The 26,133-nt window shown below is 45.5% G+C and overlaps 1 protein-coding gene across 7 annotated transcripts in view; it reads left to right on the forward strand.

Annotated features, from left to right (window-relative positions):
• RNF220 (ring finger protein 220) overlaps positions 1-26,133 on the forward strand; it is a 155,991-nt gene that overhangs the window by 124,504 nt on the left and 5,354 nt on the right. For 3 of the 7 annotated variants that reach the window (XM_042819099.1, XM_042819100.1, XM_042819101.1), the window contains exons 8-14: positions 5,072-5,168; positions 6,178-6,264; positions 7,918-7,973; positions 9,669-9,747; positions 23,309-23,417; positions 24,618-24,692; positions 26,016-26,091. In XM_042819099.1, the coding sequence (XP_042675033.1) occupies positions 5,072-5,168; positions 6,178-6,264; positions 7,918-7,973; positions 9,669-9,747; positions 23,309-23,417; positions 24,618-24,692; positions 26,016-26,091 (579 nt within the window). The other 4 variants (XM_042819103.1, XM_042819104.1, XM_042819105.1 and 1 more) reach the window with 2 other exon arrangements.

Genomic DNA, 26,133 nt, shown 5'->3' on the forward strand with positions numbered 1-26,133 from the left:
TACCGATATTGATAGGAAGTTTTCATTCCTGAGAGCCAAGCCCAGGTTATTCCTATGAGTTTAATCTTCAGCAAGAGCAGCATCAAGTAGCTGCTGTCACAACAGTGGTGTGGCTAATACTACCATTAACACTTTAATTTTGTTCCTTGGTTGTGTTTGATGGGATGGCATTGGGGACCAGCTGTTCTCTGTGCGTTTATTGACCGTTCTGCCCAGGTAGGAGCTGAGGAGCACAGTAGGCCTGTGTTTTCCCTGCTGTGTTGATGAAATTTGGCTGAGAGATCTGGGTCTACACTGGTCTGGTTGTCCCACCTTTCTGTTCCTTTGTCGACCAGTCTGCATGTGAGCATGAGAGACAGCAGTGCCAACACCTGAAGAAGCATATGTTGTCACTGCAACCATCTGCTGCCGAGCGTGATGGAGAAAAGGAGGGACTTGAATGTGAGGTCCTTTTATCTGCTCTGTTCTGTGAATCTGTTTATATATATCATGTTAATGACTCTCTGTCTGAGCCAGAGCTGCCATTCAGTGAAGATATGTTGAGATGACCTGTCATCGGGGGGATTGCACAAAGGAGCTGCAATTTGAGGAGTGGTGCAGAGGTCAGGGAGGATGCTTAGGCATAGGGGACAGCTTAGGAGAAAACAAAGTGCTCTGAAAACTTAGAAAAGAGGGGGAAAAAAAGGTTTCTGATGAGATTTATCACCAGCCATTATTAATTTGTACGTGGAAGGAAGTGCGAAGTGTTTCCCTGTCTCCTTCAAGCTCAGCTGATTCCTATAGCCTGTCAGTGCCTGCAGCCTGGTGGTGGTGAAGAGGCGTGTGAGTATGTCCTGCTTTTCAGAGCTCGGCCTCTGTATTTCAGAAACATTTTTGCTTCTGTAGATCACCTAAAATTTTCAGAAACCGACTTGAATCGGAGCTCAGGTGGATTGCTCCAAGGCCAGCCCAAGCAAAGCTGTGTACACAGTGCCGGAGGGCAGCGGGCGCTCTAGGTAAGTGATCTTGATAGGTACACTCTGATTGATGGGGGAGTTTGTCTCCCAAACTGTCACAGGGTTTATAGAGGTGCCACTCAATACCAGTGCTGGAATTGCTTGTCAGAGCACCTGGCTGCAAGAGCAATGGGGATTGGAGACAGAGCTGTAACTTTGTTTTTTCTCTGCTTAATGGCCCCAGTGCCTGACCTGCCTGCTCACTCCTGTTTGTCTGGACCTTAAGGAGGCAGCAGGGATTAAGACTGTCAGAGCATTGTGGTGCTTTCGCATCAGGAGGCTAATTGTGTCGGGGATGGCAGCACATGACTAGTGGTTGCCTCCTGCCAAGTGCACAGCAAGAACAAAAAAAATTCTTCAACAAGATGTAAGAGAGTTTGTGCTTTGGTTTAATCTGTAAGTAGCATTTTCAAATTCACATGTGGAATTATGTTCTTGAGGCTTTAGGTGACCCTCTGTGTAAGATTCGCAGCTGTTCCTATGAATAACAGCCTCGGGATCACATCTCCTGTGAATTCCTAGGTCAGGCGTACAACTTAACATTCAGTTGTCGGATTTCACTTTATTAACACATTGGGATAAAGTTCTGGTCTTGAGCATTGACCTCTGGATAGCGGCATTGGTTTTAGCAGTGCGCTCTAGGCAGCTCTGCGGATGCAGTGAATTACTGCGTGTCCTTCGGTAGCAAAGCCCTGCCAAGGAGCCAGGGGCACGCTGCTGGATTGCAAATCACCCACGTGTAGTGGCTGGGGGTCTTCTGGAAGCTCCCCATCTCCTCCTTTGGGTCTGAAACAGACCCATTACAGAGCTGGTTTGTTCTGCTCAATGCCCTCAGTGCTCCGTTTCGCATCTTCCTCGCTTCTGGATGGTACTGTGGAGCTGTCAGCATGAGCTAAAGTTCTGAGCCCTCTTTACACTTGGGCTGAGTTACTGAGAAGCAGGTGTGATCCTATCAGGCCTTCCTTGCATTTAGTGGCCCTCTTAATCCATTTATAACAGCACTTGTCCAGAAATCTGTTTTGAATGAGCCTGAGATGAATGAATAATGTCAAGCAGTTCAGACGTCAAATATTTGAACAGCTGTGTGGGTGTTTTCACTGGCTTTGTGCATGGAAGCAACCTCAGGAAGTTAGGCAAGGAGAGTCGGGTTGGAGCTGTGGCACTAAACCCCAGCCCATCAGAACTGGCCTCAGGATCCATCCCTGCTGCAGGTGAAGGCATCAGAATGAGTGGCCTGCCACCAGCCCTCCTGCAGGGGATGTTGGACCAAGCTTGGCATCCTCCTCTTTCACATTCTCAACATGCTGTGGTAGTACTGGGATTTATAGACTTTTAGATTTGCACTGGAATCATGTTTTGTCATTTCTCTGCCCTCCCCCCCGCACTTTTTTTTTTTGACAACCTTTGAAATCTTAACTGATAGCACGACTACACTCAATCTTGGTACAGAGCTTATTTTGTTTAGTGTACAGTTTCTGAATTAGTTTGCTGGGTTTATTTCTATGAATTACACTTATTTAAGAAGAAAAAAAAAAAAAACACTTTAAAAAAATAGACCATATTTGGCGTGGAGCTCAGAGTTGGATCACCTTATTGTGACTTCTTTTAGGCATTGGTCTGGGAGTCCTTGTTCTATCAGAAGGCAAAATTTGCCCTATTACTACAGCTCAGCTTAGTCTGTGAACTACTCTGTTCTGTTCTTCTCCCAGTGCGCATCTGTCATCTGAACATGTCTTGTCCAAACCCTTCCCCTATACATTCCTGTGTACAGTAGGAAAGAAAGCACCCTGTTGGGAATGCAGTCATTTCTACTGCAGAGCTAGATTTAGCAAAAGATCTGTGGAGTATTACCATTACAGACTTAAAAGGGATTTTCTTAAGTGCAAAGGTTTTGAGAGCAAGGACACTGGGATTCTGAAGTCAAGGTGCCTTCATATTTGTCAATTGTTTCACAGTAAGCAGATCTTCTTTTCTTAAGCTCTAACCATAAACCACTAGTCAGCTTAAGTCACTTGGGAACAAAATTGATAGAAAGATGCACGATTTCTGAGTGCTTGGCATTCTTTCAGAGAGAGACATGCAGGGAGCAGTCTCTCTTAGATTCACTCTTTTGGACCCCTTTCCCTCCCAGCAGTCTCCAAGTATTCGTTATCTGGCTAACATTCAGATCACCTCTGGGACAGGCCAAGTCACAGCTCTAGCTCTACATGATTTGTGTTTCCCACAGCTACAAAAGAAAAATGAAGACCTGTATGTCCGAAGTTTATGGCCTTTGAGAAGTGATGGGCTAAAGCAATGCCAGGTGCAGGGGATGGTGTTACTGCAGGTTAAATGCCATGCCTGTAAATTACTGCCCCATCACCCCCTGCGACTTCTCAGGCAGCTTTGAAAGACTATCCAGCTTCTTTGACAGGTCTCTCTTAGTACTCTAAATCTTCTCCCAAACATTGTGATGAACTGAAGGTTCCAAGATTTACTAGATGAGCCACTGCAGCAATAGGAGGCAGCTCATGACATATGTTGGCTGGCAGTGTGTGGCCACTACACCTATAAAGGCTCTGATGGAAGGAGGCTGCCCTGATGTCACTGCAGAGCTGACCTACGAGCACCTCTTGCACTACCTGACACACAGGGTGGATGTGCATTGTCGATGCTGGTAGCGTTGCTTCTGCTGGAAATTAAGGCTGCCAATTACTTTCAAGTAAAAGGTAGTTTATGCTTCTAGAAAAGGTTAGTCTTAAAATCGTTGTGCTACGGTTATCCCTCGTTAAGGACCTTCTTTATATTCAGGGAAGAGAAATATCAAATCCATATAAACAAATTTTATTGGGGGCTTAATGAATCAGTGAAAGCATCCATTCCTAGAGAGCGACAGTAAAGGGCTCTGTCTGCATGGTGTCCTTGGAAATGAGACCTTCGCCTTGCCCTGTTCTGTGCACAGATGCAGACTTAGGAATACAGCTCACTCCTCTCAGCTGGGAAAGTACAAGTCTGCTGCTGATCATGTGAGACTGTGGGAGCCCAACTCAAGCCATCATACCACTCGAAAGGCTGACTTAGGTTCTGATAACATCATCTTTCTTCAGAGATGCACCTCATGTTCACCATTCCTACATTAATGATAGCCTGTCTTCTGCACTTAGATTGGCAATGCAGAATTCTACCACCTTTGGGACGTTCATGCAAAGCCAAGGCCACCTCTACCTTTCTTGTTGGGTGTCAGCAGATAGGATGTGCTTGAAGGTCTGGTCACAGGCTTGGGTCAGCACCCATCTGTTTGTGCCCCATCCTTTGCCTTCCACCTAGTGCCATCTGTCCCAGGAGAGTGGGATGGTAAGTGAAGGCGCGTGCTGGAGGCAGCCAGAGTGAGCAGAATTAGGTCTGTATAGTTATGTCCCAAGACAACTCACCTTATCTGCTATAGAATTGAATGCAGATAAGGGCCTTGCACTACCCTAGTAGCAGGAGATCTTTGTTCGATTTTTCAATTGCATGGGAGAGAGCATGTCCAGTGTTTGAACACATAGAGGGTAAATATAAGGGTTTCCCTCCTATTACTAATCTTCAGGTAGTAAATAGCAAGTGAAGATCCATCTTCTGTAGGTGCTTGCATTCAGTTATAAGAAACCTGATTACATCCAGCTGTAACACAGTCAACAGAATGCTTTGGAACCAAAATAAATCTATATACTGCTAGAAAGGAGTACTTGCACAGCTGGCATCGTTTCCTCTTGCTTGGGACTGGGCTTGTGCCTGATCAACTCTTGCTAGAAGTACAGGACTCCTGTTGACTTGTACTAGAACTTGCTCACGTAGGAAGTGTTCATAAGGGGCTGCTAATGACTGAAGTCTGATGTTTTCTTAGAAGCAGGTTTGCTTTTCTTAAACATTTCAAATAATTTAAAAAAAACCCTGAATGCATTGTTTGCTTGTTTGTTTTAAATGATGATACCTTTTGTGAGCCCGTTCAGAGTAAAGGATGACCTGCAGGCTGGTACCCCTATCCTTAGAAGATCTCCTTTGCTTGGTCTCCATTTCAAATGCTCACCAGCACATTCTGTTGTTTTATTTTCCAGGTTCTGGGTTCATCATGTGCAGCGGCAAAGAGAATCCAGACAGCGACGCAGACCTGGACGTGGATGGGGACGACACACTCGAATACGGGAAACCACAGTATCGTTTTTGAAAGGCTTATAACTGAGAGGGAGCCTAGAGATCCATCTTCAGCTGGTGCTTATGTAGCACTGCTCTGGGTAGTGTTGGGCAGTGCGTCCAGCCATACTAGAAAAGGCACCACCTTCCCCAGTTACCACATTATTTGAGCTAATAGGGATTCTCAGTTTCCTCTCTTTGAGGTCCTTGTATACATGCAGAGCTATTTCAGATCTTGTTAGTGAAGTCTGTATGAGATGTTGAAGGAGATCAAAACTACTGTTTCTCCAGTCTGTATTTCGTAAGTGATACTAACTTTTGTGTCTGTCCAAGCATCTTCTGTATAGGTAGCTTTTCCTGCTTTGTGGTTAGAAATGTAGTTTATTTTCCACAAGATGTTTGTTTGATTTCTCAGGGGTTTTGTGCAGTGAATATTTCAAGCATTATTCACCTGCAGCTGTAACTGCGAGAATAAGTTTTTATTCCTTTTGTTAGACGCTTCATTAGGGGCAGTTTTCTGGAACTCCAGCTGGGAGCCAGACTCTTCAGACACAGCTCCAGAACTTCTGCCCTACAGCAGCTGTGCAGCCATCAAGGAGGACTTCCCACAAGGGTATTAGGCAGACATCGACATAGCTGTGTTGAGAAGGAATATAAATCTACAGAATTAGATTGTGTTCAGATCTGCACCGGTCTTTAACACCAAAGCATCTAGCTTTAGCTGGTTGATCTCCGTACTTCAAACAGAAATAGTAGAGTTGTGCAAATTTCACTTTTAGAGGTTGAGGAATTGGTTTTCCTCTTCTGAAAAGCTGTGGTTTTGTTGCTGTCTAAGGACTTGTCTGTATCTTTCCACCTAAAACAAAACTGTTATCCAGAATCTAAAAGCAAGCCTCTCCATGGATACCAGCTGCTGTTCCTTTGAGGTTTGGTGTGAATATGTTCTGTACCCAGATAGTGTCCCAGCGATCTCAGAATTCTTTCCATTGTCTGCAGCAAGGCTGTATGTTTCTTAACTCCTGGTGCTCAGGTACACAGAGGCAGACGTTATCCCTTGCACTGGAGAAGAGCCAGGTGAAGCCAAAGAGAGGGAGGCGCTCCGAGGTGCTGTTTTAAAGTAAGTGCTGTGCCTTTCTGATTTGCTTTTGTTACTTCTGGGGAATCTCAACTTGTGGAAGGTATCTGTTTGTTTGACCAAAGGACCACCATAAAGGAGTCTTACAAAGAACCACTGTGTAACAGGTGGGTCTCCATTTCTGTCTGTGCAGCCTCATAAAGCTTCCCTGCACACACTTCCCCACCTTAACCACTACATTGCCCAGCCAGTGCTATCTTGTCCCTGAGCAGTGCTGGACAAAGGGTGGATTCTAGCCATGGGGAACCTGTGCTGTGTCAGGGCTTTGTGCACATCTTGCCATGTATTAGGAGACTGGCACCTAAGGTATGATTTCATCGCATCATATTTGTGTTGCAGGGTGTACAGATTAATCCTGCATGCAGGTCTGGGCAGAATGAGTGCTATGCCCACAAGCATGTGTCAAGAATGTAGGCAGACAGCGTTCAGGGCGCTTGGGGAAGCATTTCAAGCAAGTAAAATGAGTCTTAACAGAGAGCTAGGATTGCTTTCTAAGCCCTCTGCCCTGCATAAAGCAGGGCTTAAATTACCCCTCTGTCTCTTTTGCAGAGTGATCCTGTGAGGTCAAGGTTGAAGTGATTGATAGAGCAGTGAAATGAAGTTTTCTTACTGCATAGTCTGTCACAAACACTAGTTCAAAATTAGGTTCCACTCCATAGAAGTGTGTATTTGCCATACTGGATCCAAACCATTGATCCATTCAGTACTTTGCAAACTGTGCTAGACCACAGACATGCCTCGGAGATGCTAAAGCCCCTTCACAGCTAAGAAAAAGAAGTGCTGTAACAAGATATCAGTGTCCCTTATTAGTGGCTGTGGACATTTAACACTTAAGTGAGACCACTGAGGATGTGAGATGTGGAAACCTAGTTCCTTCATGTGACTTGCACCTAAGATGTTTTGCTGTTTGTATGAAGTCTTTCCACATCTCTCTGTAAAGCAGAAGGGATAATGTTGCTTGTGAAAGCACTTTGAAATTTGGGCAACTTTCTGTAGGAATGCAGTAAATTAGGTAAATTAGCTGATGCCCTGAAGCATAAGCCTATGTTACCTTTTGAGCACAGCTGTCACAGCTCGTAGAGCTGAAATGTTATACAGCTGCAAGTATACAGGCTCCTGGGAAGATTCCTTTCTCTTACTGCCTCTGTTACTGGCTTGCAAATGAATGGATGGGGCCAGGAGTGGTCTGCACTTCAATGCTGTCATTCTTCAAATGGGAAAATGAGAAGGATGGGGCTTGTGATGGCATACAGTTAGTTCTAAAGCAAGAAGCTATTGCAGCATGGAGGATTTCTGTTCACTGGTAGGGTTTTCATCTTTGAAGCTGGGTATTCGAGAACGAGCTTTAGGTCACAGGTGCTATTTGATTCCCAAGCCTTCAGTCAGCATCACAACCCTCGTGTGATTCAGCAGAGGTCTCAGCTAGAAGAGCAGGTTGGGAGTTCACTGGTAGAGATGCGAGCTAACACAAAAACACCTCCTGCAGCAAGCCAGCAGCTCACATGTGATGCTTAGACTGATAGTTAGAAGTGTTGGGAGAGATGTATTTGGACTGGTGGGCGGAAGCACTGGCTTTTCCCAAGCAGCAAAATCTTCCACATTCAACCTTTAACATTCTGCCCTTCTCTCTTTTAGTGGTGGCACACCCAGTACTCGAATAACGCCAGAGTTTTCTAAATGGGCCAGCGATGGTGAGTGTTAAGCATGTCAATAATTCATCTGTTAGCTACAGGAGGGCAGATAGGTATTCCGTATCTTCTAATTACCAGTAATTAGGAAAATGATAGGTACAGGTGCTCTTGCGCAGTACCAGCAGATGTGTGTGCAATCTATTATGTTACCTTTTTTTTTAAAATTTATAGCACAGTGAACTGTAGCCAGTGAATTTGGGGAAGTTCCCAAAAATGGAACTGTAAGTGATATGGTGATAGAGACAGGGTTGGATTGACTTGCTGTCTTGTCGCTAAAAGACAAACTGCTATATCACAGAGGGAGCCATCAGTGCTTGACTGTAATGTTGTTGTTCAGCTGTTAGGAGTTTAAACTATATAGGCACCTGTTGCTTTTTTTTTTTTTTTTTCCCTCAGCTGCTTTCATCTTCACATCTTTAAAGGGGTATGCTGGAGGTTCTGGGATCTATGCTACCTTGTGACTTGTTGCAGAGACTCCGGAGCAAACGAGTGAATGTGAAATTTTAATTCACATTATTAGTAATTCAAATTATTTGGAAGCTCGTATGATTAATTGAGGGGTGGAGGGTTAAACCTATTCAGCTGTTGCTTTGTTTTATTTAATGCCAGCAGCACTGGAAGTGTAAGCAGCAACCCAGTGGAAATATGAGAATAATAAAACCTGGCGCTTTCCAGCTGTAGATGCCAAATCCATTTCCAGAGCTGGGCAGTGCTATTCTAGCTCCCTTAGGAAGGGAGCTGAAGCTCAGTGACCTGAAGAGACTTGTCCCAGTGATTCTGTTTCCTGTTCTGTTACAGCAATGCTTTGGGCTTTTGATTCCCAGCTTTTAAAGTACCTACAAGACATAAGAGACTGTCAGTGGAAGAGGGGGTTGGGTAGGAGCAGTTTTGCCAAAGGCATGATGATTAAATGAAGAACATAAGATATCTATCGCAGGCATTTGCTTCCGTGGGGTAGGCAATCACATCTGTTTTCTTTGATGTAGGCTCACTCGTAGGTGTGTTCAGCTTCAGTAACTGCAGCCACAGCAGTGATGAGGAAGCAGCTCTGATGGTGCTTGCTATGAGCTCTGTTTTCTTCATACCTTTTACATGAGGCAGTGGTGCTGAACCTGCAGCCCAGGGACTGGCCCCAGGATGGTTCATCTGGCTTGTTTCTGACTGTTAGCTTTCCTGGAGGCTCACACCCCTCCTGTGCTGGGAGGAGCCATGGGACTGCTGGTTGAGAAGAGAGCCACAAGCAGACTGTTCTGTCATACTACTTACTGGCATATATTTTTCTTCCTGTCTGTGCCTGAAGAGTCTTGAAAAAAGGGGGAAGTTGAGAGCAGAGTCTGGGCTGGATAAGTTTGCTCTGTAGTCACCTTTCTGGAAGTACTTTTTGGTGCAACAGCTGCATCAAACCTTTCTGAATTAAATCCTGGCTTAAACAGCTGGCACATCTGCAAGGGTAGTCAGTTTATAGTGAAAAGAGGGTACGTACTGTACTTTCAGCCTAACTTGTGGAACTGTGCTATGCAGGGAGAGGGCCTCCCTGCCAGGCAGGGGTATGTAGTATTGGTCTCCTCTCTTGAAAAATTGATATGAAAATGTCTCACTGGAGTCCTCTGCTTCTGAAACTGTAACTTGGACTACTTCATCTCAGTGGTAAAATGTCCTGTTCTGTTAATAATTTGTCTGTTCTTCCCTCAACAGAAATGCCCTCAACGAGTAATGGTGAAAGCAGTAAACAGGAAACCATGCAGAAGACCTGTAAGAACAGTGACATTGAAAAGTGAGTGTAAAGTGGATAGCTTTTATTTCTTCTTGGTTTAAGAACTATGGAGTCCACTGACTCTCACCTATCTCTGTTTTTGAGGACAGTCCATTGTCTCTGTTCTGTCTTTTCTAATGTACTTGCATGTACCACCCTCCATCTTTCCAACAAGGGGGATCCCAGCAGTCCCATAACTTGGCAGGAGATTCACTGAGAGAATTAAGATCCAGATTATATCTCTGTATGGTTACTAACAAAAATATTTCTCAGTTTCTATGTTTATTCAATGTTTACCAGCCCTTCCAGTCGAATCAGAAATTTGACTCTCAGTGTTTGAATGTTCAATAATGCAGGTGCCCCAGTCGTCTCCTTTCCTTTCCCTCTCTGCTAGCTGGATATCCTCCAGCATAGGAGAGGAAAAAAAAAAAAGTGCTTTTTTTCTGCACTTTGTGATTGAGTAACAGCCTCCCTCCTCAGCTTACTCCCACAAGCTCAGGAGGTGTCCTGCTTAGGCATCATTTGGTAGTCCTAGCATACAACTGCAGGCTATCCACTGTTGCCATGGGCTGTTAATTATGGGATTTTTTGATTGCCTGAAATGAAACGTTGTCCCAAGATCAAGTGAGAGGCAAAGCAGCTTGAATTAAATGGAAGACATGAGAAAAAGCAGGTTTTAAGAAGGGAATATTTACACTTTGGGGCGAGATATATTGATAATTTAGGATGGGGAAAAACCTGATGTTGAAATGAAGACTTTAAAGAAAGTTATTCTTTAATGTAATTAACTTCTTACTCTGGTCCTGATGCAGAAGCTTGTGTCACTTGCACACTGTGGGGTGTCTCATAGTTCAGGCAGCCTGGCAAAGCTTTTGTTCACAATCAGGAGTTACAGCTGAGGAAATTCCCTACTGCAGAGGAAGCTTTAACACTGCTTTGCAGTCTGGGTGCTTTTTGCAAGACAATTTTTTGGCATATACCAAACATGGGCTGTGTGCCGTTTGATACTTTGTGAGTGGACTTTGGCCAAAGACCGAGGAGCAGGAGAGCTCACAGGTCAGTGCTGAAACAGTGTTGCCCTTAGCTCGGCTATTGTACATGTTCTGGTGGCCAGGACTCAAGAATACAGGCATCCCATTTGCCCTGATCTGTCAGCGTCTGTCTCAGATACTGCTCCAAGCCTCCTGCCTGTCAGACTAGCAGCCCTCCACCCTCCCAGATCTACTTCTATTGAAAATCTTTAAACTGCAGGAGCTGAAAGGATTTGACATTTTCCAGAACACTTGAGCTCAAGTGATAAAATTGACATAGCTTTAATAATCTGATCAAAGAGGCTTTAGCTAGCACCTTTTGAAGTATCCCAGAATCCTTTCCAAACAACGCGTGTGCCAGCTCTGCTGTGAAGTGGAGGGGTGAGTGAGTGTGTGTGTCTTTGCATGCACGTGTGTGTGCGTGTGCATATATGCACACAGTGCCTTGTTCCACAATAATCTTGTCCTGCTGAAGCTTCAGTGCTGCAGAAGGTGCGAAAGGTCAGCAAAACCCAATAGAAATTACAGGAAGGACCTCTGTGTCTTGCTGAGTCTTTCCAATAATGCTGATTTTTAAAGAAGCAAGGAGGACTTTTTATTTAAGGCCCTTTATTTCACTGAGGTTCAGAAGGCAAGATGGTGTTTCAGGTGGAGAATTTCCTAACTGCTGTTTTTTGTTGTTGTTTTGTTGGGTTTTTGTTTTTTTTGCTCCTTTCCTTTGAGATTTGTGTGTGATAAATAGTTTCTGTCCTGCCATTTAAGAAGTCTGAATGCTCTGTGTGCTTGTCTATGTAGAGGGGTTCTGTTAAATTAATTGATAACAGGGATCAGAGCTAGAAGCCTGCAGAAGGGGGGGGAAGGGTTTCATACTGTCTGTCTGATTCCCACTCCACTGCTGAGCCATGATATATGACGATCCAACCCAACAGGCTAAATTGATTCATCTCTAGTTCCTGTTTCTTAATCTGGACCTAAATTGGTTTCATTTTTCTTGTATTGGGTGGCACTTGCAGGAAGTTTTCGGCAGCATCGCTTTACACTGTTGCTTGTAACTTTAATTTTTGCTTTTAGACCTGCACATTGCTGATAGGCGTGGTAAGCACTGTGTAGCATCTGATGAGCATTTTTCAAAGCATTGGGAAGCACATGGCTTACCACCTGTCTCAGCCATGCTCTCCGTTCAGGCAGTGGCAAATAGAATTAGCAATGATCTGCATATCGATCCTTCCTTCTTACGGGTGATGTTCCTTCCCCCTCCCCTCTTCCAAAAATACATCTAGGCGAGGAGAGCCGTGTTTCTCTGATAGGTCAGCACTGAGAACTGGAGCTCATCAGTGTGAGCTCTGAACTTTGAGTGGCAGCCGTGTGCTGGGCACTCTCCTTCCCAGCACTGCAGGCCCACATAACCTCATCTCTGTGCCGATGGAAGGCGTCTGGGCAGCACCACTGGGTGCTTTGTGCCGAAGGCTCCTGGGAGCAGGCAGGCCATGTGGGCCCTCAGCAGATGGGCCGAGCTCAGCTGGCACGAGATGCGGCTCCGGTCAGCAAAGCGGTCCCTAATTGCCCAAAAGCCCACCCCACATCTCTGCAACAGACACAGAAGTGCTTTTCCCCACAGAAGTCTTCCTCCTCCTCCGCCCTGGAGCTGCCCGCAGCGGCCTGGCGCCATTTTGAGGCCGAGGTTCCCTGGGGTTAAAAGCCAGCATCTTAATTCAGAGTGCCAATGTTCAATTTTGCTTTCTGCCACCAGACTAGATTGCAGGCCAGCGAGAGAGTCTGGGTTAGTGGCCCACTGGGTCACCTCCCATTTGTTTTCCTCAATTTTGTGTTGTCATAAATTCATTCCAGCCCGTTGTGGTTGATCAGTTTATCTCCGCCGGGGCAGGGAGCGCTGCGAGCATGATGTATGGCACGGAGCATTGTAGCCAGCCTCTCCATGAATCACTCCAGCTGGTTGGTGTCAGCCCCAAAGCAAACAGGCCCCGGCCGCTGAGCGTTGACTACGATGAGCTCAGTATGGGAAGAGACATGACGTATGAATGTTTATTTAATAATTCTCTAATATTTCCAGCGGAGTGTGGCTGTGCCTTCTGGGGGGGAGGGAGGGAGGTTGAAGAGGGAAACTCTAATCTGTTGGGGTGGGTCATAAATCAGGAAGACAACATCATTAATCAGGGATGGGACCGAACTGGAAGGAGGTGGGACTGGAGCTGCCATCCTCAGTGGGAAGGGGCTGTGCTCTTTTTCTTTTTTTCTTTTTTCTTTTTTTTTCTAAATCTTGTTTCTGATCCCACTTGGCCCCAGCAGTGCTGCCCACGTAATAGCAAGCCTGGACACACGGCTGTTTAAGTGAGTATGCTACCTCCACCATAAACCTTGCGATGCAAGCCTGCCAAGCATTAAATCCCTTTATAATTATCTTCTTTATATAACACTTCATGCTCATCATGCTTCATTGGATGAGATGCTCGTTGGGTTAAAAAGGGTCTGGGAGACAAAAAACAATTGTATTCTATTTTTCTGGTCTCCTTTCTTCCCCTTCCCCCTCACTTCACCTCTTTCCAGAGCAGCTGTTCAGAAAGCATTGGCTCTAATGTTGGCTGCTGCAGGAGCATGGGGGAGAGAATTAGTTAAAATTAAAGTGTAGGGTGGATTCTGCATGCAAAGAGCAGTAGGTGAGACAGCAGCGTCTGGGTCTCAGGGCCTCTGCTCCTGGGGAGACAGGTTGAGACTGGAGCCTCTGCTCCAGCGTGCAGCCAGAGGATTAGCTCAGGCCTCAGAGGCAAGGAGCCACGCTTAAGCCACTGTGTCACAGGGAAGCAGAAGCTGTCGTGCATTTGCACTGGAGGATAAGCACTCCCCAGCCCTTCTCTGTAATGTCACACCATTAATAGGCTTTGGTGGTAGACAAGAAAATCCTGTAGCAAGGATAAATTTGTTTAGAATTACCTCAAGCCATTAATGACCTAGCCCTTTGTGCTCAGGGGGGAGCGTGGGGCTGAGGATCGGCAGCAGGAGGCTCCAGGCTGAGACCAGCCCACACAGACTGGAGATGAGGTTTGGGAGGCATGGGGTTGTTGAAGCTGGGCTGAGTGCTGCCTGCGTCTCAGGGCTCTTGTCCAGATCTGTTATTTATTTTTTAAGCTTTAGTTCTTCCTGTCAGTAATTTAATAGAATGTAATATGTGCTGGTGGTCAGAGTTGGAAAGGTGCATGGGCAGATGTTGGGCTTTTTTTATGAAGTGAGACATTCACATTACTTCATCCTCTCGATTGGGTGTTCAGGCTCTGGTGGTGAACAGAGTGCTGGGTTTTCTGCTCCCTCCTTTAACTGTTTGGTAGAAACTAGATGTGCCAGTGATGATCTCAGATGTGATTACCACTGTGCCAGCTGAAATTCTGTCAGTGTCATGGTTCTTCTCAGGGTAGCAGTTAACGAACCGGATCAGCCTCCCAGTTAACCAGTGACAAAATGAAAGGGAATGGCCTTAAATTGCACCGGGGGAGATTCAGGTTGGACATTAGGAAAAGCTTCTCTGAAAAGAGTGTTCAGGCACTGGCACAGGCTGTCCAGGGAGGTGTTAGAATCACCGTCGCTGAAGGTGTTAACGAAACGTGGGGATGTGGCACTGAGATGTGGTTTAGTGGGTGATAGTGGTTGCAGGTGGGCAGTTGGATTGGATGATCTTTGAGGTCTTTTCCAAACTTAATGATTCTGTGATTCTGCAAAGCTCAGCAAGGCAGGCTAACAGGAAGAGTTCGGTTCTGGTGTGACAGTGATATCTGTTCTACAGTTGTATCCAGAGATAGGGTCTGATACTCATACTTTGGAGACAGTTCTTGCAGACATGTTGGACATCTTCCTGCAGTGGAAGAGGTGCTTTTGTCTGTAATGTTTTAGAGCTGAAGCCAGAGTGGCTCTTGTTACAGTAGCATCCTCATCCCACCATGAGCTCAAACCCCAGGAAGGAATTTTCTTCCTATCTTGCGGGTGCAGTTGAAGCATCTTGCCTTTCATGTTTCTTTGCCCTCCTCTTTCTTTTCTTTTTTTTCTTTTCTTTTTTTCTTAGTTTCAGAAATGCTGTTAACTTTAATTTGTGGAGTTGCTTCCTGGGAGTGAAAAATCGATGGGGGGCTATCGCAGTGTGAAATTTGACTGTCACTATTGAGCTATAGAGTTAGCAAGATGTCTCAGAAGGTAAAAAATAAATCGTGGCCCAGCAAGTGCTCAGCTGTGCTATTTCAAAGGGGATATGAGGCTGATGGTCCGTTAGAGGGTACTTCAGTTAGATGGATGATGATTCCCTGTGAAATATTGGAGTTATTCCATAGGTAAGAGAAACTTTAGCTTATAAAACACAACCAGCTGCCTTCTAGCAGACGGATTCTGCCCTGAGATGTGTGAGCAGCTTGTCAGAGAGAGGACTCATCCCTAAAATTAGCCTGTCGTGTTTAACGGTGTCTCTGATGGAGCATTTTAGATCCTACTGTGTCCCTTCTGAAAATACTTTGAGGATGTGACTGTTTATTCACATCCCTTACCTACGCTGTAAGAATTAACAGTCAGGGACTGGGTTTTCATGTTCTTTTTTTAGGAAATGCTTGCATGGTGCTCAAGAGAAAAGTAAGAATTGTTTTTAATGTGGGCTGTGTTCTTTGTTTGGATGGGAATGTTCCCTGGAAGAGCAGAAGAGGGGCCATGTTGTGCCCCTTCCACTGCCAGTTTGCTGTCTCTCCTGTGCATCTGTTGGAGGGCAGCCCTGGCTGCACAGCTTCTCTGTGTGCTGGCATTAATAGGGCTACTGCTTTCTTTGGCACTTACTGGCTATTACAGCAGGACTCAGTAAGTGTTTGTGCTCTGCCAGCTGCTGTGTGACAACAGGATGATTGGGATTACGGTTCTTGGTAGTTTATGCATTTCTTAGGCTATAGTTAGTAAATATAAATATGAAGTAGTACCAAAAAAAAAAAAAAAAAAAAAAAACCTGTTTGTATTACTTCCCAGCTAAACCATGTCTGGGACACTGTAGAGTGTGTAATTATTTATCTTACACTTGCGTGCACATTTCTGATACAACAGAGGGGAGCTTACTGCTGCAGGAAGCAGTTTTAAGCTGTATTTAGTTTAGGTTGGTGAAGATCTCCCCAGAAAATGTAATTGGTGTTATACAAGCAATGTAATACCAAGTAATGTGATTAACATTTAAAAACCATGTTGATTTTTGCCTTCACTTCAGTGTTGATGCTTGTCTTTCCCCACTGCCCACCACTGTGGCTACTTCATCTTATTTTACCCATTTGCTTCTCCTTCTTTGTTTCTGATGGTTTCTATCCCTCCAAAGCTCTGTTTCCCACTCAGTTGTGTAAGTGTTCCTGCCCTTCCCTTGGGCAGCCAGCTCATGACCTGTCCTTCATCTCCACTGCTGATTTCCTTTTCCAGTTCCAGGACCACAGTTGGTTATGTGATACTAAAGTGCAATGGCCTCTTGTTGCTTTTTGAAGGCGCATTTACCTTAAATGATGCTAATTCTGATCCTTTCTTTCCCCATGAAAGGAAACGGTTGCGGTGTAAAAGTTCTAGGCCAGGCAGCACAAGTTGTAGGAAGTTGTCTGGAGGATGTGTTATCACGCTGCCCTTGTGCACCTCCAATCAGTGCTCATGAATGGGGTTCTGGAAAGCGTATCACCTCGGCAGTAAAGCCCTTAAAAGGCTGCAGATGAATCCAAGTGGTGCTGTAGTAGCATAGATATTTCCTGTTTATTTTGGCCATTTGGAGGCAGTCCATGGGAGTAGAAGGCATTTTGCTGTGCACAGGCTCAGCTTAGGAGTCTGCTATTCCCCTTCCACTTCAGGGATATTTTACATTTTTAATGTCCTGATTATCCAGCCAAAGCTACCAATAATCCCAGACTACCCCCAGACCGCAGTTGGATGCTGGGTTACAGCAGACCTAAGTCCTTCAGTAGAGAAATAGGCCTGCCTAGCTGTATGTGGAGCTTGGTTGTAATCCAGGCTTGTTTGCTTGTGGATCAAGCAGTCTCGGTAGGCTGGAACCTGCAACCCGTGTTCTTCGTTGGGGAGCAGAGCTGCACTTCCCATCTTCACCACCTGCCTTCCCTGGCCCTGATTTGTATTGAGACGGCACAGTGAACCTTCACGGATCTATTAGGGATGCACTTCTGATCCACCAGGATGAGGGATGCGTTTGAAAAGTGAGTTGGCATATCACTGTACAGGATGTGCAGTAATTTATATTTAGGAATTTTGCTCAGAGAATTGTTTTCTAATTCAGCCGGTGCTGCCCCAGTAAAACCTGCAGCAGAATGCTCGTTGGTAGCGTGGCTTTCTCCTTTATCGCCAAAGCTGCTCCAGTAAAGCGATGGGATTGCATTTATTTCCTCTTTGAAACAGGGGACATCGTCTCTAAATCGAGATCAGAATGACCCATGCATTCTTTCTCCCAGCTTTCATGTCGAACCATAATTGCTCAAATGGCACAGTTAAAATTTTGGCGCAAGCTCAGTCTTTCACTCGCTGCCTTTTTAAATCAGTCCCAGTGGCCGGCAGATACCGTATAGCCCTACAAATGCATCTAAACACACTGACTCCGAGGCTCCTTCCATTCTGAATGATCAGCGGTGCCATCTGTCTCTGTTTTGATTGGGGCCGGGCACATGTGTCCTGGCAAAACCTGGGCCAAAAAGAGAGAGAAAGAGCCAGCCCTGAATTTACTTCCTGCTTCTGTAGAGGCATTGTTGGGCTCTGCGTTGTAGAGGCGGAGGAGATGGGAAAGCATAATGAATTCTGCTGTCGTTAAATTCTTTGGGGAATCTTTACCCAAGTCCCAGCTAAATGCAGCTTAAAATGCAGCGGTAAGCTCCCCTCAGTGGTATTGCGGCGGTGCGTGCAAGTGTAAGAGAAATAATTCTTCTGTGGGGAAAGAAGAGACAACATTGTTGGTTTGCATCGAGATGAAATTAGTCAGAATCAAACTCTGAACTTGGCAAGCAGCTGCCGGCATTAACAAGTTGTGCAGGCAAGTATAAAATAGAGGCACGGCTGGCGGAGGGGGCTCAGCACTGTGTGTGCGCGCGCCCTTGCATGCACCCCGCTCCAAATTCACTCCTTAGAACACGGAAATTAGAATGGGGAACATTGCATTATTCATAACTTGGCAACCAGAAGTCAGGGCGCTTTGCCAAAATAAACTATTCTCTATAATTACAGGTGAAGCAACATTCTTTAATATCTTACAATACAAAAACATACATTAATCAAGGAAAGAGGGCTTTTTTTTTTTTTTTCCTAGAGGACAATAAATTAGCATCCTTGCCAGTTTCCTCAATACACGTGACAATGTTTTACAGGATTATAAGTCAGCCTTTTTAAAGGAGGTTAGTCTGAAAACAAATAAACCCGATAAATGAGATTTTTAGCTAAATAAAGGGGAAGCCAGCTCCTGAAGTGCTGATGTCTTGCCAGCTGATTTGCTTTTAGTGCTGGCATTCTCATGGACAGAGGGTCTAAACTTTGCTTGGTATGATTTGACACGGCCCTACTGACAGCAGCCTTGCTGTGCGGTTTGCTGCTGCGAGGAATCTGGCCCTGTGGCTGTGTATCCCCCAGCAGAACTCACACACATCTGCCCCGATGAACCCCCCCATCATTTTAGCAATAGCACGTGCTGCAGGTAGTGCTTGCTAACTTGAAAGGGAGGATGGATTCTTTCACCAAAGTGGAGACGAAAAGCATTCTTGTCCTGGATGATAGGTAGCGATTGTGCTTTGGAGATCATTTCGTTTGAGCAACCTCAGACATGAGTGCAGACTGGGAGAACTCACTGAGAGCAGCTCTGTGGATAAGACTTTTGGAATCCTCGTGGACAAAAAGGTGGACAGGCACTGGTACAGCTGCCCAGAGAGCTGTGGGTGTCCCATCGTTGGAGATGCACAAGGTCAGGTTGGATGGGGCCCTGGGCAGCCTGATCTGGTGGGGGGCAACCAGCCTGCAGCAGAGGGTTGGAGCTGGGTGGGCTTTGAGGTTCCTTCCAGGCCAACTCAATTCTGTGATTTTATCGGATCTTAAAATTCTGTGCCCACAAGGTGAGTTGTGCATATTAGCCTTTCTCTTCTGCAATGAAGTAGTGATTATGATAACCATCATCTGGAGGCGTGGTTGTATATGGCCAGAAGCAATTTCTTTGCTCCTGGAATCTCACTTTAGCTTTACACTGCCTTCAAACCAGTCTGTTTCTAATATTTATGATATGTAAGCTGGTAGCAGCCTGACCTCTGCCCCTGCTGCAGGGAAATGGCAGGTATGCTCTGCTGTGGGATCAGGTTCTCCACCTTGGACAAGGGGAAATAAGGTCTGTGTTTAAAAATAAAGCCATCGCTCCCAGGTTTGTTACTGCCACTCTGTTTATGGACATACAGAAACAAAAATAAAGGTATGAGCACAAGGGAGGAAGGTCAGAATAGCAAGTGTCAGAAGAGGCCCATGAAATCTTGTTGGTGGTGCGTTTAATCGGCGCTAAGCATTTTTTTTACAAGGGACACACAGATAGTGGAACTGTAAAAAATACATGGAATGCTGTGTACAGTGTGACCGTTCATGAAGAAATTAATGTTTATATCCATTAGAAGGAAACCAAAGGGGAATGTTTAACGGAGGCTCCTCAGCAGCGGGGTGCTGCAAATGAGACCTGGCAAGGGTGGTTGGGGTAATTCACATGGGCAGATAGACCGGGTTCTGGATGCAGGGATGTATTTCTTGTTTGTCTATTTGTATGATGGAAAGGAAACAGAGGTGAATAGCTGCTGCTGGTGTCTGGTATGAAGCTTTTGCTCTTGGGCCCCTTCCAGTCAAACAGTTTTTTCAGCAGCCCTTAATATCCATCTGGGAAGGGTTAACTGAAGCCAATCACTTTGACATCGGTGTCTTTTTGTTTCCTTTTTGGTCCAGTATTTTGTTGATGATAAAGCACAGACTTAGTCAATTGAGAGATTCCAGAGCTGCAGAATCAGAGATAATTTAATTAACGGAATTGCTTGTGATTGCCCACTGGGACAGCGGGTAGGAATTGCTCGATTTAATTTGGAGAAACAAAGATCACATGCATGCTAATGTTTGACAAATAACCAGTGTTTGGGTTAAAGTTTTTTGCAAAGGGGAGGCAACCTGTTCCCCGGGGAGATTTCCCAGCAGGTGCTTGCTGAGTACCAGATCAGAGGTACAGATAGGTCCTTTTTCTCTTACATGGCGCTTTTGTGCCCTTCTCCTGGCCTTTTACGTGAACAAAAGCAAGGATTTGCTCAACGAAAGTAAGTTTGTTTGTTTTTTTTTTTTTTTTCTGTACTGACAAGAGGAAGAACTTGAATGCTTTGAACAGTAGAAAAACATGTATTGGGCACGAAGACTGGAAAGTGCTGGTCTTCCCAGTCTCCCAGTAGACTTGCTCCATGATACCCAGCATCCCCAGCTGTGACTGCCAAGTTTTGGGAGTCCATAGGGAAGTGCAGGACCAAGCTTCTTCTCTGAAGAGCCCTTCCTTCACGTTTCTGTTCTGGTGTAAATGTTTGTGCTGAGGCTCCCATATTTGTGGTGGAGGTAGGTGTAGCTTCCCAATAAGAATGGGATATGCCTTCTTGAGTTGTCCTCTGCCATGGAGGAGATGATGAGGCTGCTCTGCTCCCTCCTTCCTGGTTGGAGAAGCAGCAGCGCAGGGCTGGATGCATAAGCTCCTTGCAGCAGTTGTGCTCAGCATCTCTGTCCTGAGGCTGGTGAATGACGTTATCCAAACATGTGAAATCAGAGCATTGAGGCACAGAATTGCTAAAATGGTTCTCCCACATCCAGACATGAGGTCAAGGCAAAGCAGGGCTCTGGAGCCAAATTCCTTCTTCGTTGCCATTCCTTCAGCCTCCCTTGGCATGGTGGCTTGTGGAGTTCGCTGCACTCTGGCCTTGCTCAGCCCTTAAAAACGCAGCACAGGCTGCTCCCAGCTGTCTCCAAGCAAACTCGCATGAGGTGTGCATGCAAGAGGGAAGCATCAGGGAATTCCTGAGATTGCTGCTGCAGGAAGAGTAGCTCTGAAGTGATACTTATCTTTAGGATACAAGCAGCAGGTTGACGGTAAAATGTCACTAAATGGAATGGTATGTGTCCCAAGTGTGCTGGCCACCACGGGAGCCAGACACATGGGAAGTGACTCTCGTCTTTATTCCATCCCTGGAGGTAGTTCCAGTTTCCTTTATTTACTGATGTTCTCCCTATTTCCCTTGACCTCATTTCCTCTGGCTTTTCGGAAGCAACCATGCAATTATCGCTTGCTTTGGGTTGACCCTTGGCCCCCATGTCCCTTGTTGCTGCTGCTCCAGGAGGCTTTCCTGAAAGCTCAAGTGCAAAATACTCGTGGCCAAAAACCTCTCTCTTGGGAGCTGGGAGCTGTGCTTTGGGCAGAGGATTTGTCCTGAGAGCACACTTAGCAACAAGAACATGGAGTTTAAAGTCTGTTACAGCCGAGCTTTGATCAGCGCTGGGAGATACTGCTGTGGCTGAAGCTCCCTCTTACCAATGCACCCCAGTCTTGTTAATAAATGTATATTTAACAATGTCTGGAGCGTATGAAGTGATAATAACTAAATCAATACCTCCCACATTGATTGTCCAGGATCCCTACAGCGTGACGCACGCAGCAGTGCGGTAATTTTCCAGCTAACTAGCACCCTGATCTACAGCCCTCCTATTGATTGGCCATTGTATCAGGCAGCCTCTGAGCATTATTTCTTATACCTCTATTCAGCCTCCTTTTCTGATTCATTCATTTATTAGTGGACAGGTGCGATTATCTCAGAGTCTTTCCAAAATTGGCTGATGGGGGTCAGCCATTTAGGCCTCTATAAACAAGCCATTTTGTATCTCCTCTAGTTGTTGCAGTGGCAAATTCTTCCCTTTCGAGCTTTGACCATTATTGGGCTAGGTCTGGAGATGAATTGGCTTTTGCTCAGATCTGCTCAAGGATTCCTCTTTTCCCTCTCCTTACTGAGTCGCTTGCTCTTCAAAGGAGAAAGGACAGTTCCATGGATGGTAGGGAATTTAGCAAGGGTTGAGGTTCCTGCTTGCTCTCTGCTTTGGGCAGGAACCTTGCTTGCTGCCTTCTAAGTTCCAGTAGCCTCACGCATGCAGGAAGAGAGAAACGGATTCCAGAAAGTCAAATTCAGCTTCAGCCTTCATCTAGCATCAGCTTTTTGACAGGGCAGGCTGGAAGGGAAATGATTTTCTCATCCCACAGTAATCTTTAAGTTATAAATAAATAATCCTATTCCTCCCTCAGACAAAACTAACAGCTTTCTACACTTTCTTTGAAAATTCTGACAACTCTCCCCCGAGGGTGAGAACCCAAACTGGGATATGATAATAATTTATACCAACAAGCGGGAGCAAGTGGATGTTTCACAGCAGGGAGCTCCGTTTCCTACTAAAGCTCTTTCATTTTGCTCCAAAGAGTATTTGTTGATACCAAGACTTGAACACACAGTGTCCCTGTCTCCACGTGGTTGCCATCCACCAGGCTATGTTGAAACCTGTGTTTCTTTGCCTTTTTTCCAGTTTATGAATTTCTGCTATTTTTTAGTAACTCATTTGCGATGAATCTCCTTCTGATTAAAGAGAGCGAGAGCCTTAATGTCAGTGCAATACTCTGCAAACCTTTCCTGGGGAATGCTGGAGGGCCCATGCCTGTATCTGCACTGTGCAGAAATCTGATTTTGCAGCATGCTGGAGTGACACATCCTTGTCTGTAATGCTCCCTGCATCTCATTTGCTAAGCATTACTGCCTGCCCTTGCTTTTAGGTTGGCAAGTTGCTTTTTTCACCAGCCTTGCAGAGCCATGAAAACACACTTGCCTGCCCTCAGCACAGTGCCTCTGTGACAAAAGAGATAATGCTGCCCATCAAAAATGACCCTAGGAAATGGGAAAGCAGTGGTTGTAAAGCTGCTTTTATAGCCTCCCTGTTGGCACTTTTGGTTTTGCTTTTGGTTTTCTCCTTTTCAGTATTAGAAACCAACAAGCTAGAGCAGCCTGTGTGGATCCTCTGTAATGCAGATCTTGTGTTTCACAAGTCTGATGGTCAGCAGCGGCCTCCGTTCTTTAAGGGGAAGAGCAGCTCCTGTTGCCCATGCAAAGTTAGCTCACCAGCTTGGAGGAGCGCCCAGAGCCTTGTCCTGTGTGTTTGGTCCCATGGAATCGCTCACAGGAGACAGAAAACAACTAACAAAATCTATTATTTAAGTGTTCACGTCTTGCAGAAACTTGCTTTCTATGCAGTTGGCAGCACTAGTCCTGTTGTGCTGCTGTGGTGTGTTTGGAACTGCTTAGTAGCAGACCTCCAAGAATTCACACTGGGTTTTTCAAGGACTCTTTTTCAATGCATGTTTGAATCTTGCTCACTTTTTCCTCTGTTGCTCGCCTGTTGTGAGATCCTTTTCCCTCTGAACTCTTCACAGTTTTGTGTGCTCAGTGATGCTCACTCTCCATCATCTTTTGCAGAATTACAGAAGACTCTGCAGTGACAACATTTGAAGCACTAAAGGCTCGTGTCCGTGAGTTAGAAAGGCAGCTTTCCCGTGGGGACCGCTATAAATGTCTCATTTGCATGGTGAGTAGCACTCCACTTGTGGTAATGAATCAGAAATGCCCTGGTGTCTTTGCCTTATCTTTGCTAAGGAGGGAAGTTTTTTTCCTTTCTCCTTTTTCTGGGGAGGGGAGAAGTCACCCTCATCCCTGTACGCTATGAAGAATCTCTTTCCTTTTGAGTGTAAGTGCCTTGTTGTTTTAGAAATTGGATTTTCTGTGTCCATTAGATTGCTCCACTGACTTTTACAGCCAAGAAAACCCCCACTTTGGAAAGCTTTCAGGCTCCCCAGAGAGAATTCCCAGATACCAGTGTTCTCTTCTCTTTCTATACATAAAAGGGTACATTCCATGATCTGAGTGAGACCCACCCTGCGATTTGGGAACAAGAATGTTGCCTGTTTAAAAGTTGTCCTGCTTCCTCTGTGGTGATGCTGTAGCCTCCGTAAAGAAAGGCAGCAGCTCCCTCTGATGGTGTGAGCTTGCAAAGCGTTTCATCTCCTTGTTAGGTCTTCATTCTGCTGATGGCAGGAGAAAAATCTGCTTGGTAGAGGGCTCCCTCTGCAACTTGAGCTTGATGCATGGTGCTGTCTCTCCCACCTGTGACTTGTGGGTATGGGGGTAGCAGTTCCCCTGCCTTGTCCCATGAAAGGCACAAGAGTTCACTGCTGATTTTCAGGGGCTTATTAGCAATCATGGAAAGCACTTGAGCGCTCTGCTGAAGTAGCAGCAGCGTTATTGGGATGTAGTTAAGCTGTTGCTGCAGAGTAGAGAGTTGTGATAAGGGTTAATCTTACCCTGTTGCTGTTTTTTATATGATCTGGTGACCCTTCTGATGAGAATAACAGCAGGTGGCCACGGCAACTTCAGATGCTCTTGCGATAACTGTGCTGAGCCAGGTCACCACTTGAGTGGATTATGGGCTTCCAGCAGGTCTGAGAAGCCAGAGACTTTCTACCTCTGCTGTACAAACATTGCTATCTCTGCTCAGTTCTTAAGTGGAAAGTCAGCAGAAGTTTGTTAACACGAAACCCTCTTAATTCTGCTTTGTTTTTCCTTTGCCTCACGCCTCATGGTAGATCAAGATCGGACCTCTCTTGCTTGGCTAATGGATCATCTGTAGTCTGATGCCATCCCTACAAAGAACAGTGTTGCAATGGGATTGGGAATGAAGAATCAGTAGATTCCTGCTGTGGAAATAACCTATTTGCTTCTTCTCATTCAGGACTCCTACACAATGCCCCTGACTTCCATTCAGTGCTGGCATGTGCACTGTGAAGAATGCTGGCTGCGGACTCTGGTGAGGCTCTTAGCTACTTTCTCATTGACTAACAGACTTCTCCCTCTCTTTTGGGATACTTTATTTTAAATCACCATGGGGAAAGATGCTTTTTGCTTTATTTTAAACAACCTAAGTGCTGTGCATGCAGGCTTTAATGTCTTTGCCACTTAACACCTCACTCTAGCTTTGATTTCGGTGAGCTTTGTTTGAGTCATCATTACCAAAGCATAATCCTGCTCACTGCTTGCTCTTCTGCTGCTGTGAGGGCAGCCTTGCCTTCCAGCAGTGCCCTGTGTGGCATCCATGCAGAGGGAAAGCTGTGGGAACGGAGGCCAAATCCACTGAGATGCAAGGAATACGTAGCTTCTGGGAAACCTAATATTCACCTGAAACAAAGCGAATCGTCTTCAGGATAGACAACAGAGACAGAGGCTTTTATGAATATGAATCAGTGGGTTTTGGATTATTTGAAACAGTGCTGTGCAGTTTCCAAGCTTACACCATTCTGTTTGGAAGATTGGGGATTACCTTGAACACTGAGTAGGTGACCCAGTGCAGTGGTGATTTATACATGTGCTGAAGGACATCAGGTTGAAATTTAAGGTGTTATTAAATATGTTGTTTTCCTTTCCTTTGTTAAAACTGGGGGCTTTATAATCAGCTTTTCATTTCCCCTGTGCAGCTGATTTTCAGGCTTTCACTTCACTCAGTCAGTTGTGCTTTCTAGTTCTCTTGTTAGCAAGATGATAAGGCGTTGGGCTGCAACAAATGTAAGGGAATGCCACTCCTAAAAAGTGTTCCTGTAAGGCATTACAAAATCTACTTTATAGAACATGTTGTGTTCTTGGAATTACGATTAAGCCAATCTTGCTCCTTTAAATCCTGCCTTTTAAAAATCTTGTCCAAGAAAAGTTACCAGGATGGTGAAGTGCCTGTGGGCTTCAGTACTAATAGCAACTCAATAACTTGGCTATCCCTTGGGCTGTATTTTATAGCTCTTCAGCTACACCCCGTCACTACTTAGATTATACAAGCTTTTGTAAACATTTTAGCAGCATGTTATAAAAGACACATATGTGGCCACGTAGCTGTGAGGTGTTTGGATGAATGTGCGCTCTGCCACCTTTGCTAAGTGAGGACTAATCTTGTTCCTCTGCAGTGCTTCAAGCAGAGGATAAAACACTAATTTCTTTTTACTCGAGTCTCTGCCGTCTCTTCTTTCCAGCAGCTGTAAGTGATGTTTTAAATCTGTCACGCCAATTTCAGATTGTTCTTAGGCTCAGCAACTTCAGTCAGGTCCCTTTCTTTCATGGTCATAAGAACTGGAAAACCTCACTCCAGGTGCTGAGGGGTTGGCGTGTCTGGGTACCTGTGGGGAGCACACGGCTCTTCTGCCGACCGGGCGGGATGGGAGCAGGACAGCAGGACAGCAGGACAGCAGGACAGCAGGACAGCAGGA

This window comes from Centrocercus urophasianus, unplaced genomic scaffold (genome assembly GCF_019232065.1).
Source record: "Centrocercus urophasianus isolate 14NV4802_14NV808 unplaced genomic scaffold, USGS_Curo_1.0 seq_18, whole genome shotgun sequence".
Lineage (NCBI taxonomy): Eukaryota > Metazoa > Chordata > Aves > Galliformes > Phasianidae > Centrocercus > Centrocercus urophasianus.